This window comes from Hypanus sabinus, chromosome 10 (genome assembly GCF_030144855.1).
Source record: "Hypanus sabinus isolate sHypSab1 chromosome 10, sHypSab1.hap1, whole genome shotgun sequence".
In the NCBI taxonomy this organism is placed as follows: domain Eukaryota; kingdom Metazoa; phylum Chordata; class Chondrichthyes; order Myliobatiformes; family Dasyatidae; genus Hypanus; species Hypanus sabinus.
The window spans coordinates 111457610-111478754 of NC_082715.1; the positions used below are offsets into that span (position 1 = coordinate 111457610).

At 40.9% G+C, this 21145-nt stretch overlaps 1 protein-coding gene across 1 annotated transcript in view; it reads left to right on the top strand.

Annotated features, from left to right (window-relative positions):
- The window catches only part of LOC132401348 (dynein axonemal heavy chain 8-like), an 895336-nt gene that overhangs the window by 595363 nt on the left and 278828 nt on the right, over nucleotides 1-21145 (top strand). The window contains exons 52-55 of the mRNA XM_059983478.1: nucleotides 1006-1146; nucleotides 2211-2445; nucleotides 5839-5844; nucleotides 14874-15016. Of these exons, the coding sequence (XP_059839461.1) occupies nucleotides 1006-1146; nucleotides 2211-2445; nucleotides 5839-5844; nucleotides 14874-15016 (525 nt within the window). The remainder of the gene's footprint in view (nucleotides 1-1005; nucleotides 1147-2210; nucleotides 2446-5838; nucleotides 5845-14873; nucleotides 15017-21145) is intronic.

The following is a 21145-nucleotide window of genomic DNA, read 5'->3' on the forward strand; positions in this document are numbered from 1 at the left end:
GCGTGGTTGAAAGGAGGGAGGAAAGGCAATTCAACATTCCAGGCTATAGAATACTCAAGCATGACAGAGAAGGATGTGAAAGAGAAGATAGAATTGCATTGGAAATGGAGTGCTTGAAGCACTGTGTAAGATTAACACAATTGATTAAAATTGTTATCCTACAGTTTTTAGTAGGATCCCACTTAACATGTACAGGCTGTCTAATGCTGTGGAAAAAAAAAACAAGAATGAGTTACCTTCCAGGGCTGTTGCAAAGAAGTTTGATTGCCTTGTGTTGCTTTTTCAGGACTTCACAGATGAAAATGAGTTTTATAAAGAACAAAGTACAATTGCAATTATTTCTACATTATCGTGGTACAAAACTAAAACCCAGCATTTGTGTCATGATGCAGCTTGTGCATTTGACATTCTTTTAGCATTGAACTTACATGCAATTGCACTAATATTGGTGCAAGGTCATTTAGACCACTGTGGCATAAATCTAAGGAACCGCTGTTGTTGGCAGTCAAAACTAATTTCCAATATCTTTGGTTTTCATTTTGGATTTTTGGTACCTGCAACGTTTTACTTGAACAAATTTATTCTTTGGCTCAACAATCTGTTGGAGGAACTCAATGGGTCGAGCAGCATCTGTGGGAAGCCTTTACTCCCACAGATTCCAGCATCTGCAATCCTTTGTGTTTCTTTTATGCCCAGGCTGGTGATCACTGTGCATTTTTGTGTTATAAACCTATAGAATTTGTTCACTACTAAAACATTTTCCACTAAAAGGGATGCCCTGTACATACCTGAACCGACGAGGCCAGGTTATACTGAGGTTATAATTTGTACATAATCTTCTCTGTCATCTTGGTAAAATTTATAATTTGTTAGTTATAATTTGATTTTCAAAGAAGGATTAATAGTTAAAAGCTAGTAGATAATAGTTAGGATTTAAAAAATCAGAAGTAGAGAACCATTAGGATTATATCATTATTTTTAAAGTTTCTATGCTTTGACTTAAAGGCCTGGTTAAATAAACGTCTTCCTCGGGAGGCTGAACTTCTACAAGCCCTGTATAATGAAGTATTTGAAGAAACTTATACGTATATGAAATTAAATCTGAAACCAGTAATGGAGCTATTGGAGTGTAACTACATTATGCAGGTTAGAAGTTTTGTATTCTAATATTTGATTTGAATAAGTATTTATAAGCATAAAGCATTTTCAGTACTATATGTTTATTGTGCATTACTGACAACTCTGATCCACTAAAATAAAAACAGAAAATAATGCTAGCAGTCCAAGATTCTTCCCACAGATTTTGTCTGACCTGTTGAGAGTTGCAGCATTTCTGTTTTCCAGGTTGTTGAATATTGATCACTAAAAGCAGGTTTAAGGTAAGGAATAATTCTAGGAGTTCTCAAATCGATTCTGGAAACCAACTGTAAAGATGTATAGCTTCAAATCAAATATAGTGTGCAGAATATACTGTGGATCAGAAAATGCAATGCCCAAATACAGACAATTGTTTTGTAGGTAAATCACTGATGAAATTAAACAATTAATGAACATGCCAAACATGATGAGAGAATAAACAAGAGGGACCAAAATGAACTGAGAATAAACAAAAGAGACCAAAATAACCTGATCAAAATCATTCTGTCTTAAAGATGATTCTTTAGGACAATTTTGGTAACACGGTGGTCTGCAGAAAATTCTGATGCAGACCTTGCTGTAGACCCCTGAACCACTGTGATAAATAGGATAAAGGATTAACATATTCATCTGTTTCCAGGAGCTGCTGTGGACTATAAGCAGTACCAGAACTTTATTCATAATGTAGAGCTTTATGAATTAAAATATTTTCTTATCACTATCAATCTAACGCTAAATGCTGGTTCAAAACTAAGAATGTGAAGCCAAAGCATGACCTATACTTGCTAAACAGCCAACAAGCATTATGTAGTATGAACTTAATAACAGATTGGTTCAAAGCCACTGAGAACTAGGCAATCTTCTCTCAATAAGTTCCTACCAGGAAATCATATGAGATAAATTTAAAGGTAATTTAAATGTCGTCTGAGTTCTGATCTATATATTGACGTGTGATTGTTATGCTTTATTTGGATATTAATATACATTTAAAAACATCTAATGTTTCTTTTTGTGAAAAAAATCCTAATACAAGAGAAGCATTGAACCACAAGTGATGATTTTATCTCCTTTAGTCACTTACACTTCTGGATGGTTTGATGCCTTCAACAGAAGATGGAGGACTTTCTAATGAATTGCAACTTAATCGGCTGTTTGTATTTGTACTAATGTGGAGTATTGGTGCCTTATTGGAGCTAGATGGCAGAGCTAAACTCGAGCAATTCCTCCAAAAGTACAGGAATACACTTGACCTACCAGTAATTTCTGCAGATGACAATCAGACCATGTTTGAATTTCTTGTTAAGACAGGTAAGAACAGCATAACAATAGAGTGAACTTCAGCCATAGAACCTGCTTCGATACAACCAACTTCTAACATTAACAGAAATGGGCTAAGTGGCAATTCCTTAACCACCCACCCGACTGATGCTGCGCAACCTGCTGAGTTCCTCCAGCAGATTGTTTCTTATTCCAGATCTGCAGTATCTTGTGCCTCAAACATCCTGGCAACTAGATCCTTCCTAGTGAACAGAACTGCACAGAGTAAGGCTTGGAACTTGCACCTGATCTCTCAGAAGATGATTAGAAAGAAGAGAATGAATGAAAAGGGTTGGAAGTGGGTGGTAATGAAAAGGAAATGCTAGAACTATAAGATGCATTTTAGAGAAGAAAAACACTGTCAATGCTGAAAAAATTAGCAAGTTAGGTAGCATCTGTAGAGCTAGGAGCAGAGTTACCCTTTCAATATAATGATATTTCATCAATGTTGGTAAGTTCTTATGCAAACAAGAGAAAATCTGCAGATGCTGGAAATCCAAGCAACACCCACAAAATGCTGGAGGAATTCAGCAGACCAAGCAGCATCTATGGGAAAATGCATAGTCAATGTTTCGGAGCGAAACCCTTCAGCAGGACTGGAGAAAAAAAGCTGGGGAGTAGATTTGAGAGGCGGAGGGAGGGGAAAGAGAAGCACCAGGTGATAGGTGGAACTTGGAGGGGGTGGGGGGGATGAAGCAAAGAGCTAGGCAATTGATTGGTGATAGAAGGCCATGGAAGAAAGAAGAAATGAGGGAGGAGCACCAGAGGGAGGCGATGGGTGAGCAAGGAGATAACATGAGAGAGGGAAAAGGGAATAGGAAATGTTGAGGGGTGGAGGGAGGCATTACTGGAAGTTTGAGAAATTGACGTTCATGCCATCAGGTTGGAGGCCACCCAAATGGAATAAAAGGTGTCATTCCTCCAGCCTAAGTGTGGCCTTATCATGACAGTGGAGGAGGTCATGGAAGGACATATAGGAATGGGAATAGGAAGTTGAATTGAAATGGGTGGCCTCTGGGAGATCCTGCTTGTTCTGGCGATCTTAAGCAATCTTGGAATCTGGTTATTTGAAATTAAATTCCATATTAAGTCCTGAGTGCTGTTACGTACCAGGTCAAAAAATTCTGTTCTTCAAGTCTACAATGGGCTTCATTTGAAAAATATAAGAACATGGGGGAAGAGGGAGTATGTTGCAGAATTAAGCTGACAGGCACTGGAATTGCCTAGTTATCTTTTTTTCACTCTGTATGGAGGTGTGTTGGAGAAGACTACATAGTGAGCACCAAATTGAGTATTTAAATTGGAAGAAGTATCTGTGCATCTCTAGTTCAACTATCTGAGAATGAAAGAGGTAAAAAGATAAAGACAGGCCAAAGTCAGCATGGCTTCCTTAAGGGGAATCTTGCCTGACAAATCAGTTGGAATTCTTTAAGGAAATAACTGGCAGGATAGACAAAGAAGAGTCAGTAGATGAGGACTTACGGTATTGCAGAAAATGTACTAACATCACAGCATGGATAGAAGATAAGCTGACTGGCAGGGGGCAATAAAAGGGGCCTTTTCTGGTTGGCTGTCGGTAACTAGCAGTGTTGTGCAGAGGTCAATGTTGGGACCACTTCATGTTACATGTCACTGATTTGGATAATGAAATTGATAGCTTGGTGGCCAAGTTTGCAGCTGATACAAAGATAAGTTTGGGGAGTGGGTGGGTGGCTGGGGTTGTTGAGGAAGCATGGAATCTTCAGAAGGACTTAGACAGACTAGGAGAATGAGCAAAGAAATTGCAGATGGAATGCAGTGCAGGGAAGTTTATCGTTATGCACCTTGGTAGAAGGAATAACAGTGTAGTCTATTTTCTAAAAATATAAAATCAAGCATATAATGCTGAGGCTTTTTAAGGAATTGGTCAGAATGCACTTGGAGTATAATGAGCAGTTTTAAGCCCCCTTAATAAAGAAAGGATATTCTGGCATTGAAGAGGATCCAGATGAAGTTTACAAGAATGATCTCTGGAATTAAAAGGTTAATGTATAAGGAGTATTTGATGGCTCTGGGCCTGTACTTGCTGGAATTTAGAAGAATGAGGGGGATCTCACTGAAACCTATCGAATATTGGAAGACCTAGATAGAATGGATATGGAAAGTATGTTTCCTCGAGTCAGGGAGTGTAGAACTAGAAGGCACATCCTAAGAATAAAAGGATGTCTCTTTATAACAGAGATGAAGAGGAATTTCTTTAGGTGGGGGTGGTGAATCTTAGAGGTCTAGTCATTGGATGTATTTAGAGCAGAGGTTGCTGGGTTCTTGATTAGTAAGAGTGTCAAAAGTTACAGGGAGAAGGGAGGAGAATGGAGTTGAAAGGAATAATAAATCACCCATGATGGAATGGCGGAGAAGGCTCTGAGCAAATGACATGTCTTTTGGTCTTATGGTTTTATAAGTGTTTATATCTCCTGAACTATGTGCCTTGAAAACGAGAGTAGTAAGTAGTATTGTAAGAATAACAGAGATCCTTATGGAGGGAACAGTTGCCCCAGAATGCTGAAGGTGGATGGAAGATATGATGACCATATCATGTTCAAAGTGGTTAAAGGATGATACATTGAATAGGATCAGTGATGAAATTGAGGGAGAAGACAAGGAGATCAGTAACGCTGTCTGGGTGAAAGGAGAGGGGAGTTAAATGAACAACACACACAAAATGCTAGAGGAACTGAGAATGCTTCCCAACTGTACAAGATGGTGCCAATGAACCACGGTGTCGATCTGTGGGCTCCATACAATAAATTTACTTCAAATTTTTATCTCTTCTTCCACTACAGTGGTAATTACGTTGGTACTGCTTCATGCACCTATATCAAACTCATCAATTTCATCAACTTTGCCTCCAACTTCCACCCTATCCTTTAAATTCACTTGGTCTATTTCTGATACCTCCCTCCCCTTTCTTAATCTCTCTCGGTCTCTTCTCTGGAAACTAACTGTCAATTGATGTCTTTTATAAACCTACCGATTCCCACGGTTATCTTGACCATACCTCTTCAAAGTTCTAAGTAAAATTCATTATCAGAATACGCACATGTCGCCACATAGAATGGTGAGATTCTATTCCTGCGGGCATACCTAACAAATCCATAAAACAATAACTGTAAACTATAAACATCAGGAACTGTTAACTATAAACAAACTGTGCAAATGCAGATATAAATAAATAGCAGTAAATAACGATCATGAAATAACAATATAACAGAGTTCTTAAATGAGTATAGCTGCCACCTTATGTTCGAGAGCCAGATGGTTGAGGGGTATAACTGTTCTTGAACCTGGTTGTGTGAGTCTTGAGACACCTGGTACTTTCTACCTGATGGCAGCAGTGAAAAAAAGAGTATGGTCTGGGTGGTGAGGATCTTTGATAATGGACGCTGCTTTTCTACGGCAATATTGAAATTTTGGGCCCCTTTCCAAAGGGGCTGGCCCTGAGAGGATCCAGAGGAGATTCACAAAAGTGATCCCGGAATAAAAGGCTTGACTTTTGAAGGGCATTTGATATCCCTGGGTCTACTCTTGATGGAGTTCAGAAGTTAAAGGGGATCCCAATGAAATCTACCAGATACTGAAAGTTCTGGATAGAGTGGATGAAGAGAGGATGTTTCCATTAATAGGAAAGTCTGGGATTGAAGGACACAGCTTCAGTATTCAAGAACATGGGTCATCTATTTAAAACTGAGCTGAAGAAGAATTTCGTCAGCCAGATGGTAGTGAAACTGTGGAATTTGTTGCTGTGGAAGCTAAGTAATTCAGTGTATTTATCTTGGAGCTTGATAGGCCCTTTATTGCTAAGGGAGTTAAAGGTTATGGGAAGAAGTTGGGAGAATGAGGTTGAAAATGAAATCAATCATGATTGCATAGCAGACCTGTTAAATACCAAATCACCTAATTCTGCTTGATATCATATGGTCTCTCTTTTCTGTATGCTCTGCAATGAAGGTAGCTATTTAATACATGTTTAAAACTTCATTGCTTTACTCTTTATCAACGTGTTTTCCTCCTCTTCTTTTTCACACTGTAATTGGATCTCCTTTTGTTTAATATTTCCTGCCTACTTGCTCTGATATTCTACTTTCTCTTCCTCCCATTTTAGGTCATTTATTGTTGCTTCCTAATTCTTTCTCATCTTTAGGCCTATAACTTTCTATTGACAACAATATAAAACTGTTCCTTCAATCAATAATATCCTTCACACTCCATGTTCTATATCTTCAGTTACAGTATGAATGGATCCGGTTTCCAATTCCCTGTCTCACCTTCACCTTAGACATCAGGTCCATACACTTCCAACACCAGTCAGAAAGGTCTTAAGCCCTCCCACCTTTCTGCAATAAAGACCCAATCAGTACCCCTGTGCTGACAATCTCATCCTCATTACAAAACTGGTTCTTACCCACAAGAACTTTTCTTTCAATTCCTCTCATCTTAGAAAAAGTAAGTGTAAACTAAGTGGAATAGTCCTTGTCTCAAACGTAGCCTTTCACTCCTCTTCAGCTCTTTCTTCACTACATTAAATATCCACCTTTAATCCTGCCAAAGCACTTAACAGCTCTTCCTTTGTGATGTTATGATAATTCATTCTAGACTCTATCCTCAAATCTTACTGAATGCAAAGTTCATTTATCACATCTCCTTTATCCTCTAACTCCACACGTAGTTTGCCCCTTTCATCTCTAATGGGCCCTACTCTTTCTCTAGTTACACCTTTACCCTAAATATACATGTGAAATGCATAAGGATTTTCTTTGTGCCTACCAATATTATTTTGTGCCCTTATTTTTTTGTACTGTCTTTGCTCTCTATATTCCTTTCAGGCCTTACTTTTATTAAGCTTCCATATGCTATCTTGGTTCTTTATCCAGCCCTGAAGATCTAGGGCTTCAGAGCTAGGGCTCCCTAGACTTGTTGAACAAATTTCATCATCCAATTATAGGAAAGATGTCAACAAAATAGAGTACAGAGGAGATTTACTAGAATGTTATCTGGGTTTCAGCACCTAAATTACAGAGAAAGGTTGAACAAGTTAGGTCTTTATTCTTTGGAGCATAGAAGGTTGAGGGGGGACTTGACAGAGGTATTTAAAATTATGAGGTAGATAGATAGAGTTGACGTGGATAGGCTTTTTCCATTGACAGTAGGGGAGATTCAAACAAGAGGACATGAGTTGGCAGTTTGGGGGCAAAAGTTTAAGGGTAAGACGAGGGGGAATTTCTTTACTCAGAGAGTGGTAGCTGTGTGGAACGAGCTTCCAGTAGAAGTGGTAGAGGCAGGTTTGATTTTGTCATTTAAAATAAAATTGGATAGGTATATGGACAGAAAGGGAATGGAGGGTTATGGGCTGAGTGCAGGTAGGTGGGACTAGGTGAGAGTAAGCGTTCAGCATGGACTAGAAGGGCCGAGATGGCCTGTTTCCATGCTGTAATTGTTATATGGTTATATGGTTATTGCAAGAGTACATTAGCCCTGAACCTACAGTGTTTGTCTTTTGAAAGACTCCCATTGGCTGCATGTAAACATAACTGCAGGTAGCTGCTCTCAGGCCAGTTTTGCAAGATCAGATATTGATTATTGAATTTAGCCTCTCTCAAGCTTAGGTTGTTGACTTACTGTCTATACTTGTTCTTCATAACAAACTTATAAAAATATAAAATTATGGTCATCATCTGCAAATTGTTTCTCACTAACACTTTTAGCACACACCTGGCTGATTTCCCAGTAATTAAATCTGGTATTACTCCGGTGGTAGAGCTGTTCAAGTACTGACTCAAAAAGCTCTCCTGAATGGCTTTTAAAAATTACTCCCATCTTTCCTGTCCTCCCACTCATCTCACTACTTAGGTTATATAAACTGAGATCTCCAGCTGCTGTTGCCCTGTTCTTTTTACATGTGGTTTACCTACATATCAATAATCGCTGTGACGTGTACTAGTAAAACCCCAGGAAGGTGATCGGTCTTTTTGCTTCTGGGCGCTAACCCTATCTCTATTATGCCTAAGGACTTTAAATTAAGCCACTCTGCCCATGTCAAATCACATTTGTGATGGTAATAATATAATGTTTTCATGTAACACACACAAAATGGTGGAGCAACTCAGCAGGCGAGGCAGCACCTATGGAAATATGTACAGTCGATGTTTTGGGCCAAAACTCGTCAGCAGGGTGGGAACATTTTGTTTAACAGCCTCTGTTTATATACTTGTGAAACACTGTGCACTTCGAATGTGCGTGATCAAGTCTATTTCCGGTGTGCCTGCTAGACTGAGGTTTCTTTCTCTATTTAGTTGTTTCTCACCCCCTACATAACAGGAGGTGCATAGCAGGTGTAGGCAATTAGGAAGAAATTAGGTGCTTATGGAGTACAAGGAATGCAAGAGATCACAGGAAGGTTAAAAGAAGGCATGAAGTCGCTTTAGCAGTCAAGGGATTGTGCAGGTATGTTAAGAGCAAAATGAATGCCAGGGACAAAATTGGTCCTCTGGAAGTCCAGTATAGTAATCCATGTCAGGAGCCAAATCAGATGGGGGAGATCTTAAATGCATTCTTTGCTCCTGTATTTTCTCTGGAGATATAGAGTCTATAGAAGTGAAGCAAAGCACCATCAACTTCATAGACCCTGTATAGATTACAGAGGAGGAGGTGTTTGCTACTCTGAGGCAAATCAGGATAGAAAAATCCCCTGACAAAGAGTTCCCTCAGACCCTATGGGAGAGAAGTGCAGAAATTACAAGGACACTAGCAAAGATTATTTAAATCATCCTCAGCAACATGAGAGGTATCAGAGGACTGGAGGATCGCCAATGTCATTCTGCTGTTTAAAAAAGGTTCTAAACAGAAACAAGAAAATTATAGGCTGGTGAGTCTGACATTTGTGGGAATGTTATTGGAAGGTATTCTAAGTAATATGAGCATTTAGATAGATATGGACTGATTAAGAATAGTTAGCATGGCTTTGTGCATTGTAGTTCATGTCTAACCAATCTTACAGAGTTTTTCAAGTAAGTTACCACACTTGAAGATAAAGCAATGAATGTTGTCTACATGGACTTCAGCAAGGCTTTGACAAGGTCCTGCATGGAAGGTTTGTCAAGAAGGTTCCGTCATTCAGCATTCAGGATGAAGTAGTAAATTGGATTATCATTGGCTTTGTGGGAGAAGCTAGAGAGTGGTAGTAGAGGATTGCCTCTCTGACTGGAGGCCTGTGACTAGTGGTGTGATGCAGGGATCAGTGATGGGTCCTTTATTGTTTGTCATCTATATCAATGATCTGGATGATAATGTGGTCAGCAAATTTGTGGGTGACACCAAGATAGGGGATGTAGTGGATAATGAGGAAGGCTATCATGGCTTGCAGAGGGATCTGCATTAACTGGAAAAATGGGCTGAAAAATGGCAGATAGAATTTAATGCAGACAAGAGTGAGGTTTTGAACATAGGACCAACCAGAGTATGTCTTACACAGTGAACGGTAGGGTACTGAGGAGTGTGGTAGAACAAAGGGATCTGGGAATACTGGTACTTAATTCATTGAAAATGGTAATAGGGTAATTGTGGGATTGAGTTCAAGAGTAGAGAGGTCATGTTGCAACTCTACAAATCTCTGGTCAGACCACACTTAGAGTATTGTGTTCAGTTCTGGTCACCTCATTATAGGAAGGATGTGGAAGCTATGGAGAAGGTGCAGAGGAGATTTACCAGGATGTTGCTTGGATTGGAAAACAAGTCTTATGTGGCAAGGTTAGCAGAACTGGGACTTTTCTCTTTGGAGCTTAGAAGGATGAGAGGGGACTTGATAGAGGGCTCCAAGATTATGAGAGGCAGAGATGGGGTGGATAGCCAGCACCTGTTCCCAGTGCATGAAAAGCAAACACCAGAGGGCATATGTACATATTTAAGGGAGGGAAGTTTAGGGGAGACATCAGGGGTAAGTTTTTTACACAGAGGGTTGTGGGTGCCTGTAATGACTTGCCAGGGATGCTGGTGGAGGCTAAAACATTAGGGGTATTTAAGAGCCTCTTGGACAGACACATGGATGAAAGAAAAATAGAGGGTTATGGGGTAGTGTGGGTTTAAAAGACACATACGTTTGCATGCTGTTCATAGACTTCAGCATTCAACACAATCATCCTTCAGAAGCTGAATGGAAAACTGACCCTTCTGGGCCTGAACACCTCCCTCTGCAACTGGATCCTAGATTTCCTGACTAGGAGACCTCAGTCAGTCCAGATCAGGAGCAGTATCTCCAACACCATCACACTGAGCACAGGGGGGGGCCCCAGAGCTGTGTGCTCAGTCCACTGCTGTTCACTCTGCTGACCCACGACTGTGCTGCAACACAAAGCTCAAACCATGTCATCAAGTTCACCGATGACATGAACGTGGTGGGTCTCATCAGCAAGAACAACAAGTCAGCTTACAGAGAGAAGGTGCAGCAGCTAACAGACTGGTGCAGAGCCAACAACCTGTCTCTGAATGTGAACAAAACAAAAGAGATTGTTGTTGACTTCAGGAGGGCACGGAGTGACCACTCCCCACTGAACATTGATGGCCCCTCGATAGAGATCGTTAAGAGCACTAAATTTCTTGGTGTTCACCTGGCGGAGAATCTCCTTCAACACTAGCTCCATAGCAAAGAAAGCCCAGCAGTATCTCTACTTTCTGCGAAGGCTGAGGAAAGTCTATCTCCCACCCACCCCCCATCTTCATCACATTCTACAGGGGTTGTATTGAGAGTATCCTGAGCAGCTGCATCACTGCCTGGTTCGGAAATTGCATCATCTTGGATTACAAGACCCTGCAGCGGATAGTGAGGTCAGCTGAGAAGATCATCGGGGTCTCTCTTCGCGCCATTATGGACATTTACACCACATGCTGCATCCGCAAAGCAAACAGCATTATGGAGGACCCCACGCACCCCTCATACAAACTCTTCTCCCTCCTGCCGTCTAGGAAAAGGCACCGAAGCATTTGGGCTCTCACATCCAGACTATGTAACAGTTTCTTCCCCTAAGTTATCAGACTCCTCAATACCCAGAGCCTGGACTGACACCTTACTGTCCTATTGTCTTATTTATTATTTGTTGTAATGTCTGCACTGTTTTGTGCACTTTATGCAGTCCTGGATAGGTCTGTAGTCCAGCGTAGTTTTTTTTTTACGTAGTTCAGTCTAGTTTTTATACTGTGTCATGTAACACCATGGTCCTGAAAAAATGTTGTCTCATTTTTACTATGTACTGTACCAGCAGTTATGGTCAAAATGACAATAAAAGTGACTTGACTTGATTTTAGGACTTTTTTTAAGGAATATATGGGTTGGCACAACATAGAGGGCTGAAGGGCCTGTGCTGTGCTGTAGTATTCTAGTGGTGTCACAGATAGATAGGGTCAAAAAGAAAACTTTTGGCTCACTGGCCTTCATAAATCAATGTACTGAGTACATAATATGGGATATTATGTTGAAATGTTTAAGATGTTGGTGAGGCCTAATTTGGAGTACAGTGTGTAATTTTGGGCATCTACCTACAGGAGAGATGAAACAAGATTAAAAAAGTGCAGAGAAAATTTACAAGAATGTCAGCAGGTCTGGAGGACCTCAGTTATAAGGAAAGCTTGAGTCAGTTTGGACTATATTCTTTAGAATGTAGAAGATTGAGAGGAGATTGGGTAGAGGTATTCAAAATTATGAGGGGTTTAGATAGGCTGATAGGGAAATGCCAGCAGGCTTTTTCCACTTAGATGTGTGGAACTACAACCATAAGTCATGGGTTAAGGGTTAAGGGTGAAAGGTAAGATGTTTAAGGGGAGCATGAGGGGAAACGTCTTCACTCACAGAGTTGTGAGAGTGTGGGATAAGCTTCCAACACAAGTGGTCCATGATTTCCACATTTAAGAGAAGTTTGGATAGGTACATGGATAGTAGGGATATGGAGGGCTATGGTCCCGGTGCAGGTCAATGGGACGAGACAGTTTAAATGGTTTTAGCATGGACTAGATGGATTGAAGGGCCTTTTTCTGTGCTGTACTTCTCTATGACTCTATACACCACTTTGTTGATACTAAATCAAGGTTCCTTGCATTGCTATCTCTCAACCTTAAACTTATTTCAAGAATCTAAATGTTATGCAACCCTCTGATTAATTGAAATGGTTATATACCGTTTATTCTCCAATAAGCATATGCTACTTTTATTTTAAGTTAATTTAGAAAAAGAATGATTAAAAACAAGATTCTACCCAATAATAAATGTTACGTAATTTTAATCTCCATTTTTTACGCTTGTTCTTCTTTATTATTTAAGTAGGGTGTTCCTTGTTTTATTTGTGATCAGTTTCCTTCAGTTAGCTTTATTTATATCACGACATATATTCTGTGTTTCCTAAGAAAATCCCAGTTTTCTTCATCTTTCTAAAATTAAGCTCCCAATACTCAAAATTATTATCTTAGTAGCCTCTGTAATGTAGAGAGGAATGATATTCTTTTGAAAAAGTTACCAGAACTGCATGCGCACTCCAGTAGTAGTCACATTTGAATTGAATTGATCTTATTTCTTCACATAGATGAGAAGTAAAAATCTTTACATTACGTATCTGTCTAAATGTGCAATGTGCAGTCATAGTAATTTATAATAAATAGAACAGTCAAAATAACATAGAAATACACTCTAATCAGTGTGAGTTAATCAGTCTGATGGCCTGGTGGAAGAAGCTGTCCTGGAGCCTGTTGGACCTGGCTCTGATGCTGTGGTACTGTTTCCTGGATGGTAGCACCTGGAATAGTTTGTGGTTGGGGTGACTTGGGTCTCCAGTGATCCTTCAGGCCCTTTTTACACACCTGTCTCTGTAAATGTCCTGAATAATGGGAAGTTCACAACTACAGATGTGCTGGGCTATCCACAACACTCTCTGCAGAATCCTGCGATTGAGGGAAGTACAGTTCCCATACCAGGCAGTGATACAGCTAGTCAGGATGTTCTCAATTGTGCTGCTGTAGAAAGTTCTTAGGATTTGGGGTCCATACCAAACTTCCTCAACTGTCTGAGGTGAAAGAGGTGCTGTTGTGCCTTTTTCACCACACAGCTGGTGTGAATGACCACGTGAGCTCCTTGGTGATGTGGATGCAGAGGTATTTAAAGCTGTTTACCCTCTCAACCCCAGATCCATTGATGTCAATAGGGGTTAGCCCATCTCCAATCCTTCTGTAATCAACAACCAGCTCCTTTCTGTTTGCGACATTGAGGGAGAGGTTGTTTTGTTGACACCACTGTGTCAGAGAGATGACTTCTTCCCTGTAGTCCACCTTGTTATTGTTTGAGATAAGGCCAATCAATGCAGTGTCATTGGCAAATTTAATTAGCAGATTAGAGCTGTGGATGGTGACACAGTCATGGGTATACAGGGAGTAAGGGAGGGGACTTAGTACACAGCCCTGAGGGGCTCCTGTGTTGAGAGTCAGAAGGGTGGAGGTGAGGGAGCCCACTCTTACCATCTGCTGGCGATCTGACAGGAAGTCTAGGATACAGCTGCACAAGGCAGGGTGAAGGCTGAGGTCTCTGAGCTTCCTGTCGAGCCTGGATGGAATTATGGTGTTGAATGTTGAACTGTAGTCCAAGAACAGCACTCTCACATAAGCATTCTTCTCCAGATGTATAAGGACAGTATGTAGAGCAGTGGCTATTGCATTGTCTGTGATTGGTTGTGTCGGTAGGTGAATTGTAGGGGGTCCAGTTTGGGGTAGCAAGCTGCAGATGTAATCCTTGACCAGCCTCTCAAAGCATTATTGAGGTGAGTGTGACAGGACGCCAGTTATTCAGGCATGTTACCTTGGTCTTTTTTGGTACAGGGATAATTTGAAGCAGAAGGGCTCTCTACACTGGGGGAGAGAGAGATTAAAACTGTCAGTCAACACACCTGACAGTTGTGCTGCACGCTTCCTGGGTGCCATCCAGTCCTGCAGCCTTGCAACTGTCCACTTGTTGGAAACAGCTGCGTACCTCAGCCTCAGAGATGACCAGGTTGCAGGTTGTAGTGGTGTTCGCCATACTTTGATTGTTTTTTCCTTCTTCCATTCTTCCAGTTTGAATTCTGTTTATCAAACTGAAATACTTAAAAAAAATTCTTCTGAATCTGGTGGCATATTTAGCCACTGAATTGACTGAACATTAAAATAAGTATTCAGTATCAATCCAGAAAAATTAAAAGCTTGAAAGGTATTTATTTTTCTAATGCAATAAAGTAAGTATTTTTCATTCATTTATAGAAAAATATTTATCACTGAATATGTTGATAAAGATATTTTAAAGAACATCCAATAATCAACATTAGAACCAAACTGCAGAGAGTTTCTTTGTTTGAACAGTTCTTTGCTTTTTGATTCAGGTGAATGGAAGAACTGGCAAACACAGGTTCAGGAGTATCTCTATCCAACTGACAGCGAGCCAGATTATACTTCAATTCTTGTACCAAATGTTGACAATGTTAGGACCAACTTTCTTGTGCATGTCATAGCTAAACAACATAAGGTAAGTGTTTAATAAAAGGCTTTGAGATTTCATCTGATATCATTAATATTTCATCACTAGTAACTATTCCCCGAGGCTTAATGCTTCATTGCTATTTGTTATGTATGTCAATAACTTGGATGTGAATATACAAAGTAAGTTTGCACATGACACTTCCAGTTTATGATGGAAGCTCAGTGACTAGCTGCTGGTGGTAAATAAAACAAAGAAAACAACTAAATACTTTATTAATCACACTTTTTTCTGTTAAACTATCCCTGCAAACAATAGCTTGTAACTTCCCTGTCAGAGTTGAACTTTTGAACCACCTTAATGGTGTTTTCAGGGTGAAATAAAGTCTTCAAGATGCAGGATGGTTGTGGTGAAATGTGTATAGGGTAAATGGAGGAGGTGGGGCCCAGATAGAAGAGCAGGGAACGAGCTAATGAATGGCCATTGCTGGAACAATCCTGGGGGCAATTCAATGTGATAGAACCAAGGCGAGGTGTGACAGAGTCCAGGCAAAGCACAGGTCCAAGATTAGGAAAGACCTAAAATTTGATAGTTTTAAGCGCCAAGCCAATTTCTGAAGATCAGGTACGGGCCAAGTCGGGATGGCAGGTCTTGGGCCCAAAAGCAAATTGAAGCAGCAGGCCTCAGGTCCAAGAGCAAAGAACAACCTGACAATTTAAGCACCAGGCCAGATTGAAAAGATCAGGGTGTCAGGACAAGAGGCAAGGGAAAGGCCAGTTCAGCTCTCTGCTCCACAAGGTTTACTGCTCTCTCTACTGAACTGTGGCTGAGGCCTGCAACTAACGGGCTTCTGAATCTTCCTGGCTGTGGACTTACATTCATGAACTTCAGTTGTGAATGCTATTTGCTTATTTTTATTGTTTGCTCAATTTATTTCTTTTCGCTCTGCACTTCGTGCGTTTGACTATCTTCTTTTGTTTTAATGGGTTCTACTGGGTTTCTTAGTCTTGTGGCTGCCAATAAAGAGACAAATCTCAAGGTTGTATAAAAGTATACATATTTTGATAATAGATGTACTTCAAACTTTGGAATAGTTGGTGTTGACAGTGAAGATGTACAGAGGGATCTTGATCAGCCAGGTAAACAGAATTGCAAATGGAGTTCAATTGCAAATGACATGTCATTCAATGTGAATAAATGTGAAGTTATTGGCAGATGTCATTCAATGTGAATAAATGTGAAGTTATCCACTTTGGAAGCAGGAACAAGAGGGCAGAGTATTGTCTGAACGGTGTAGAGTTAGGTGAGGGAGAAATGCAAAGAGACCTAGGAGTCCTAGTTCATCAGTCAATGAAGGTGAATGAGCAAGTGCAACAGGCAGTGAAGAGGGCAAATGGAATGTTGGCCTTTATTACAAGGGGAATTGAGTACAAGAGCAAGGATGTCCTTTTGCATTTGTACAGGGCCCTGGTGAGACCACACCTGGAATATTGTGTACAGTTTTGGTCTCCAGGTTTAAGGAAGGACATTCTGGCAATTGAGGAAGTGCAGCGTAGATTCACTAGGTTGATTCCTGGGATGGCAGGGCTGTCTTACGCAGAGAGATTGGAGAGATTGGGCATGTACACACTGGAATTGAGGAGATTGAGAGGGGATCTGATTGAAACGTTTAAGATAATTAAAGGATTTGATAGGATTGAGGCAGGAAATATGTTCCAGGTGTTGGGAGAGTCCAGTACCAGAGGGCATGGATTGAGAATAAGAGGTCAGTTATTTAAAACAGAGTTGAGGAAAAACTTCTTCTCCCAGAGAGTTGTGGAGGTGTGGAATGCACTGCCTCAGAAGACAGTGGAGGCCAATTCTCTGGATGCTTTCAAGAAGGAGCTAGATAGATATCTGATGGATAGGGGAATCAAGGGATATGGGGACAAGGCAGGGACTGGGTATTGATAGTGAATGATCAGCCATGATCTCAGAGTGGCGGTGCAGACTTGAGGGGCCGAATGGTCTACTTCTGCACCTATTGTCTATTGTCTATTGTCTATTTTGATAAGTTATGGAGAGATGTTGAGAAGATTGGGACTTTTTCATTGTAACATAGCAGAATGAAGAGTTATCTTATAAAGCATATAAAATCACGAGGGGCATACTTAGGGTGAAAGCAATCTGTTTTCCAGGATTGGGAATTCAAGAATTAGAGGACATGAGTTTAAGGAGAAAGATTTAGTAGACACAAGAGATTCTGCAGATGCTGGAAACCCAGAGCATACAAAGTGCAGGAGGAATTCAGCAGGTCAGGCAACATCTATGGAGAGGAATGTCAATGTTTCGGGCCAAGATGCTTCATCGGGATGCTGATGAATAAATTGAGTCCTGATGAAGGGATCTTGGCCCAAAACGTCAACTGTTTATTCCTCTCCATTGATGCTGCCTGACCTGCTGAGTTTCTCCAGCATGCTGTGTATGTTGTTAAAGATTTAATAGGAACCTGAGGGTAGCTAGTGTGTAGAATGAACTGTCAGAGGAAGTGGTTGAAGTAGATACATTAACAGCTTTTAGAAGGTTCTTGAACAGGTACATGGATAGGAAAGGTTCAGAGGGATATGGGCCAAAATGGGATCCAATCTAGATAACACCCTATAAAACTCTGCTACACACTCTTCAAATCCTTCTTTAATGCAGCAACTCGAACTGAACACAATATAATAGTGTGAACAAGAAAATGTAGAGAGTTATGGCCACAGCACAGCACTTCATAGGAACCAGCCTCCGCTCTATTAATTGTGTCTATACCTCTCACTGCAAGAGAAAATCAGCTAGCATACTTAAAGACCCAATCCACTCTGGACGTTCATTCTTCTCATTTCTCCCATTGGGCAGAAGATGCAAATACCTGAAAGCACATAACCATAAGATGTAGGAGCAGAATTAGGCCATTTGGCCCATTGTGTCTGCTGCACCTTTCAGTCATGGCTGGTCCTTTTTTTTCTCCTCCTTAGCCCCACTCCCCGGCCTTCTCCCCGTAATCTTTGATGTTATGTCCAATCAGGAACCTATCAAGCTCTACTTTAAATACACCCAACGACCTGGCCTCCAAAGCAGCCTGTGGTAATAAACTCCACAAATTTACCACCGTCTGGCTAGAGAAATTTCTCTGCATTTCTGTTTTAAATGGATGCCCCTCTATCCTGAAGTTGTGTCCTCTTGTCCCAGACTCCACCTCCATGGGAAGCATCGTTTCCACATCAACTCTGTCTAGGCTTTTCAACATTCAGAAGGTTTCAATGAGATACCCCCCTCCACCAGGCTCATGGGCAGCTTCTATCCCACTGCTATCAGACACTTAAATGGACGTCTTGTACGATAAGGTGGACTCTTGACCTCACAATCTACCTTACTATGCACTTGATCAATAACCTGCACTATATGCAGAATATTCCACTTTTTAAGGTGAACCTAAGGGGAATGTTCTTCACTCAGAGGGTGGCTCTAGTATAGAATGAGCTGCCAGTGGAAGTGCTGGATGCAGATTTGATTGCAACATTTAAGAACACTTTGGATAAGTGCATGGATGGGAGGGATATGGAGGACTATGGTCCAGCTGTTGGTCAATGGGACGAGGTAGAATAATAGTTCAGCACAGACTGGATGAGCCGAAGTGCCTGTTTCTGTGTTGTAGTGCCCTATGACTCTGAATCTAAAGGCCATTTATTATCTAGATTTATGACTGTGTTGATGACACCACTGTCATTGGCCAAATCAAAGATGGTGATGAATCAGCATATGAGAGGGAGATTGAAAATCTGGCTGAGTGGTGCCACAACAACAACCTCTCATTCAATGTCACCAAGAACAAGGAACTGATAATTGCCTTCAGGAGGAGGAAACTGGAGGTCCATGAGCCAGTCCTCATCAGGGATCAGAGGTGGAGATGGTCAGCAACTTTAAATTTCCCAGTGTTATGATTTCAAAGGATCTGTCCTGAACCCAGCAGATAAACACAATTACTAAGAAAGCACAGCAGTACACCTACTTCCTTAAAAGTTCATAAAGATTCAGCATGACATCAAAAACTTTGACAAACTTCTATAGCTGTGTGGTGGGGAGTATGTTGACTGGTTGCATCACAGCCTGGTATGGAAACACCAATGCCCATGAATGGGAAGGCCTACAAAAAGTAATGTATATAGCCCAGTCCGTCATGGATAAAGTCAGCCCCACCATTGAGCACATCTACATGGAGCACTGTTGCAGGAAATCAGGGATCCCCAACACCCAGGTCATGCTCTCTTCTCACTGCTGCCATCAGGGAGAAGGTACAAGAGCCTCCAGACTTTCACCACCATGTCCATGAAGAGTTATTACCCATCAACCATCAGACTCTTGAAGCAGTGGGATAACTTCACTCATTTTCATTCGCCCCATCACTGAACTGTTCCCACAACTTACAGACTCTTTCAAGGACTCTTCATCTCATGGTCTCAGTATTCATTGCTTATTTATTATTATTATTTCTTCTTTATTTTGTATTTGTACAGTCTGTTGTCTTTCACACTTTGGTTGTTTGTCCACCTTGTTCAAAGGGTCAAAGGTTTATTTTATTATCAATGTATGCAGAATACAACTCTGAGATTTGTCTTCTCCAGATAGCCATGAAATACAGAAAAAACATGATGTCATTGAAAGTAAAAACGTCAATCCCCTCCCTGCATGAAAAAGGAAAAGAAACAAAAACTCACAAACCACAAATTCCCCAACCCCTCCCTCACACAAAAGCTAATGGATCACCCACCTGGACAACAGCAGCAAGAACATTAAACCCCCAATGCCCGTCCTCACAAAAACTAGCATATTGCCCACAAGGGAAAAAACAATAACATCAAACACCCAATCTCTCTATTGCACACAATAAACTAACAGATCCTCCACACGGGAAAACACCACAAAGAACATCAGACCCCAAATCCCCAACCCCTCCCTCACACAAAAACTAACATATCATCCACAAAGCCACCAAAACCCCAAGCCCAAACCCAGACTCACCAATCAGTAACAAGAAAGAAAACACAGAAAACTGAAGGAGACCAATGTAAACTACAGCCCACACCAATAATCAAATAAATCTCCGAATTTCAAAAGCATCCTCAATCAGCATCAAGGACCACTCACTCAAACTCAGTCCTTCCATGGAGAGCAATTACTGACCTGCAGCCTCCCAGCTGCCAACCCACAGACTCACAACTGCTGTCCCATGGCCTCTGTGGAGAGCAACTGCCAAAATGTCCTCCTCTGCATTTGACTCGATGTTTTAATCTACCTCAATGCTTTGATTGACAAGAAATAGAGTCGATCATGGCCTTGCACCCCACCTCTGGTCCTCTCCTCAAGGTAGCTCATACTCGGGTTCCCCTCCTGGAATTTTCTTGGGGACAGCAGATCACTCAATCAAACTCCAAACTGTAAGTCACAGGCTGCAACAGGTTCTGAAACACAATTAAAATAAAAATATAAATAGAAGACATAGAAAGAGTAAAATAATTGACTGACTGGAAAATGTCACCTGAGGAATTGTTGTTCACTGACGCCACCTTGATTAGTCTTTCATTGATTCCATTATGGTTTTGGATTTACAGAGTGTACCCACAAGAAAATGAATCTCTAAGTTATGGTAACAGATATGTACTTTGATAATAAATTTAATCTGAACTTTAAAAAACTATTGACATTCTTGATGCCATTTCTATGTGCTGTTCAGCTTGGAGGAGCACTAATTAGCTGGCTGAGAAAAGGTAGCGGGTGGTAATCAGGTACTAAGTCTTACCTAATGTCAGGATACTTGATGGGGTCTGGAATAGAGACTGAGGATTCATAGGAAAATTCATTTACGCCTGAATACCACCTTACTGTCATATCTGGTTGGTCTGTTCTGTTGGTGGGAGAGGATGTGGCCAGAAATTATGATAGAGGAGTCTGGCCCATTGTCTGCAGGGTAGGATAACTTTGGCAGGGTATGATTTTATAAGGGTAGTTTTGTCAGGGTATGATATTATGAGGATAACTTTGTCAGGCTTTTGTTTGTGTGTCAATGGAACAGGTTTCCATTTTGGGCTCTAGGCCCCAGATTCTGTAAGGTGGTCTTTGTAAGATTGAATTTGTCATGCCCGAATTTGGTGTTGG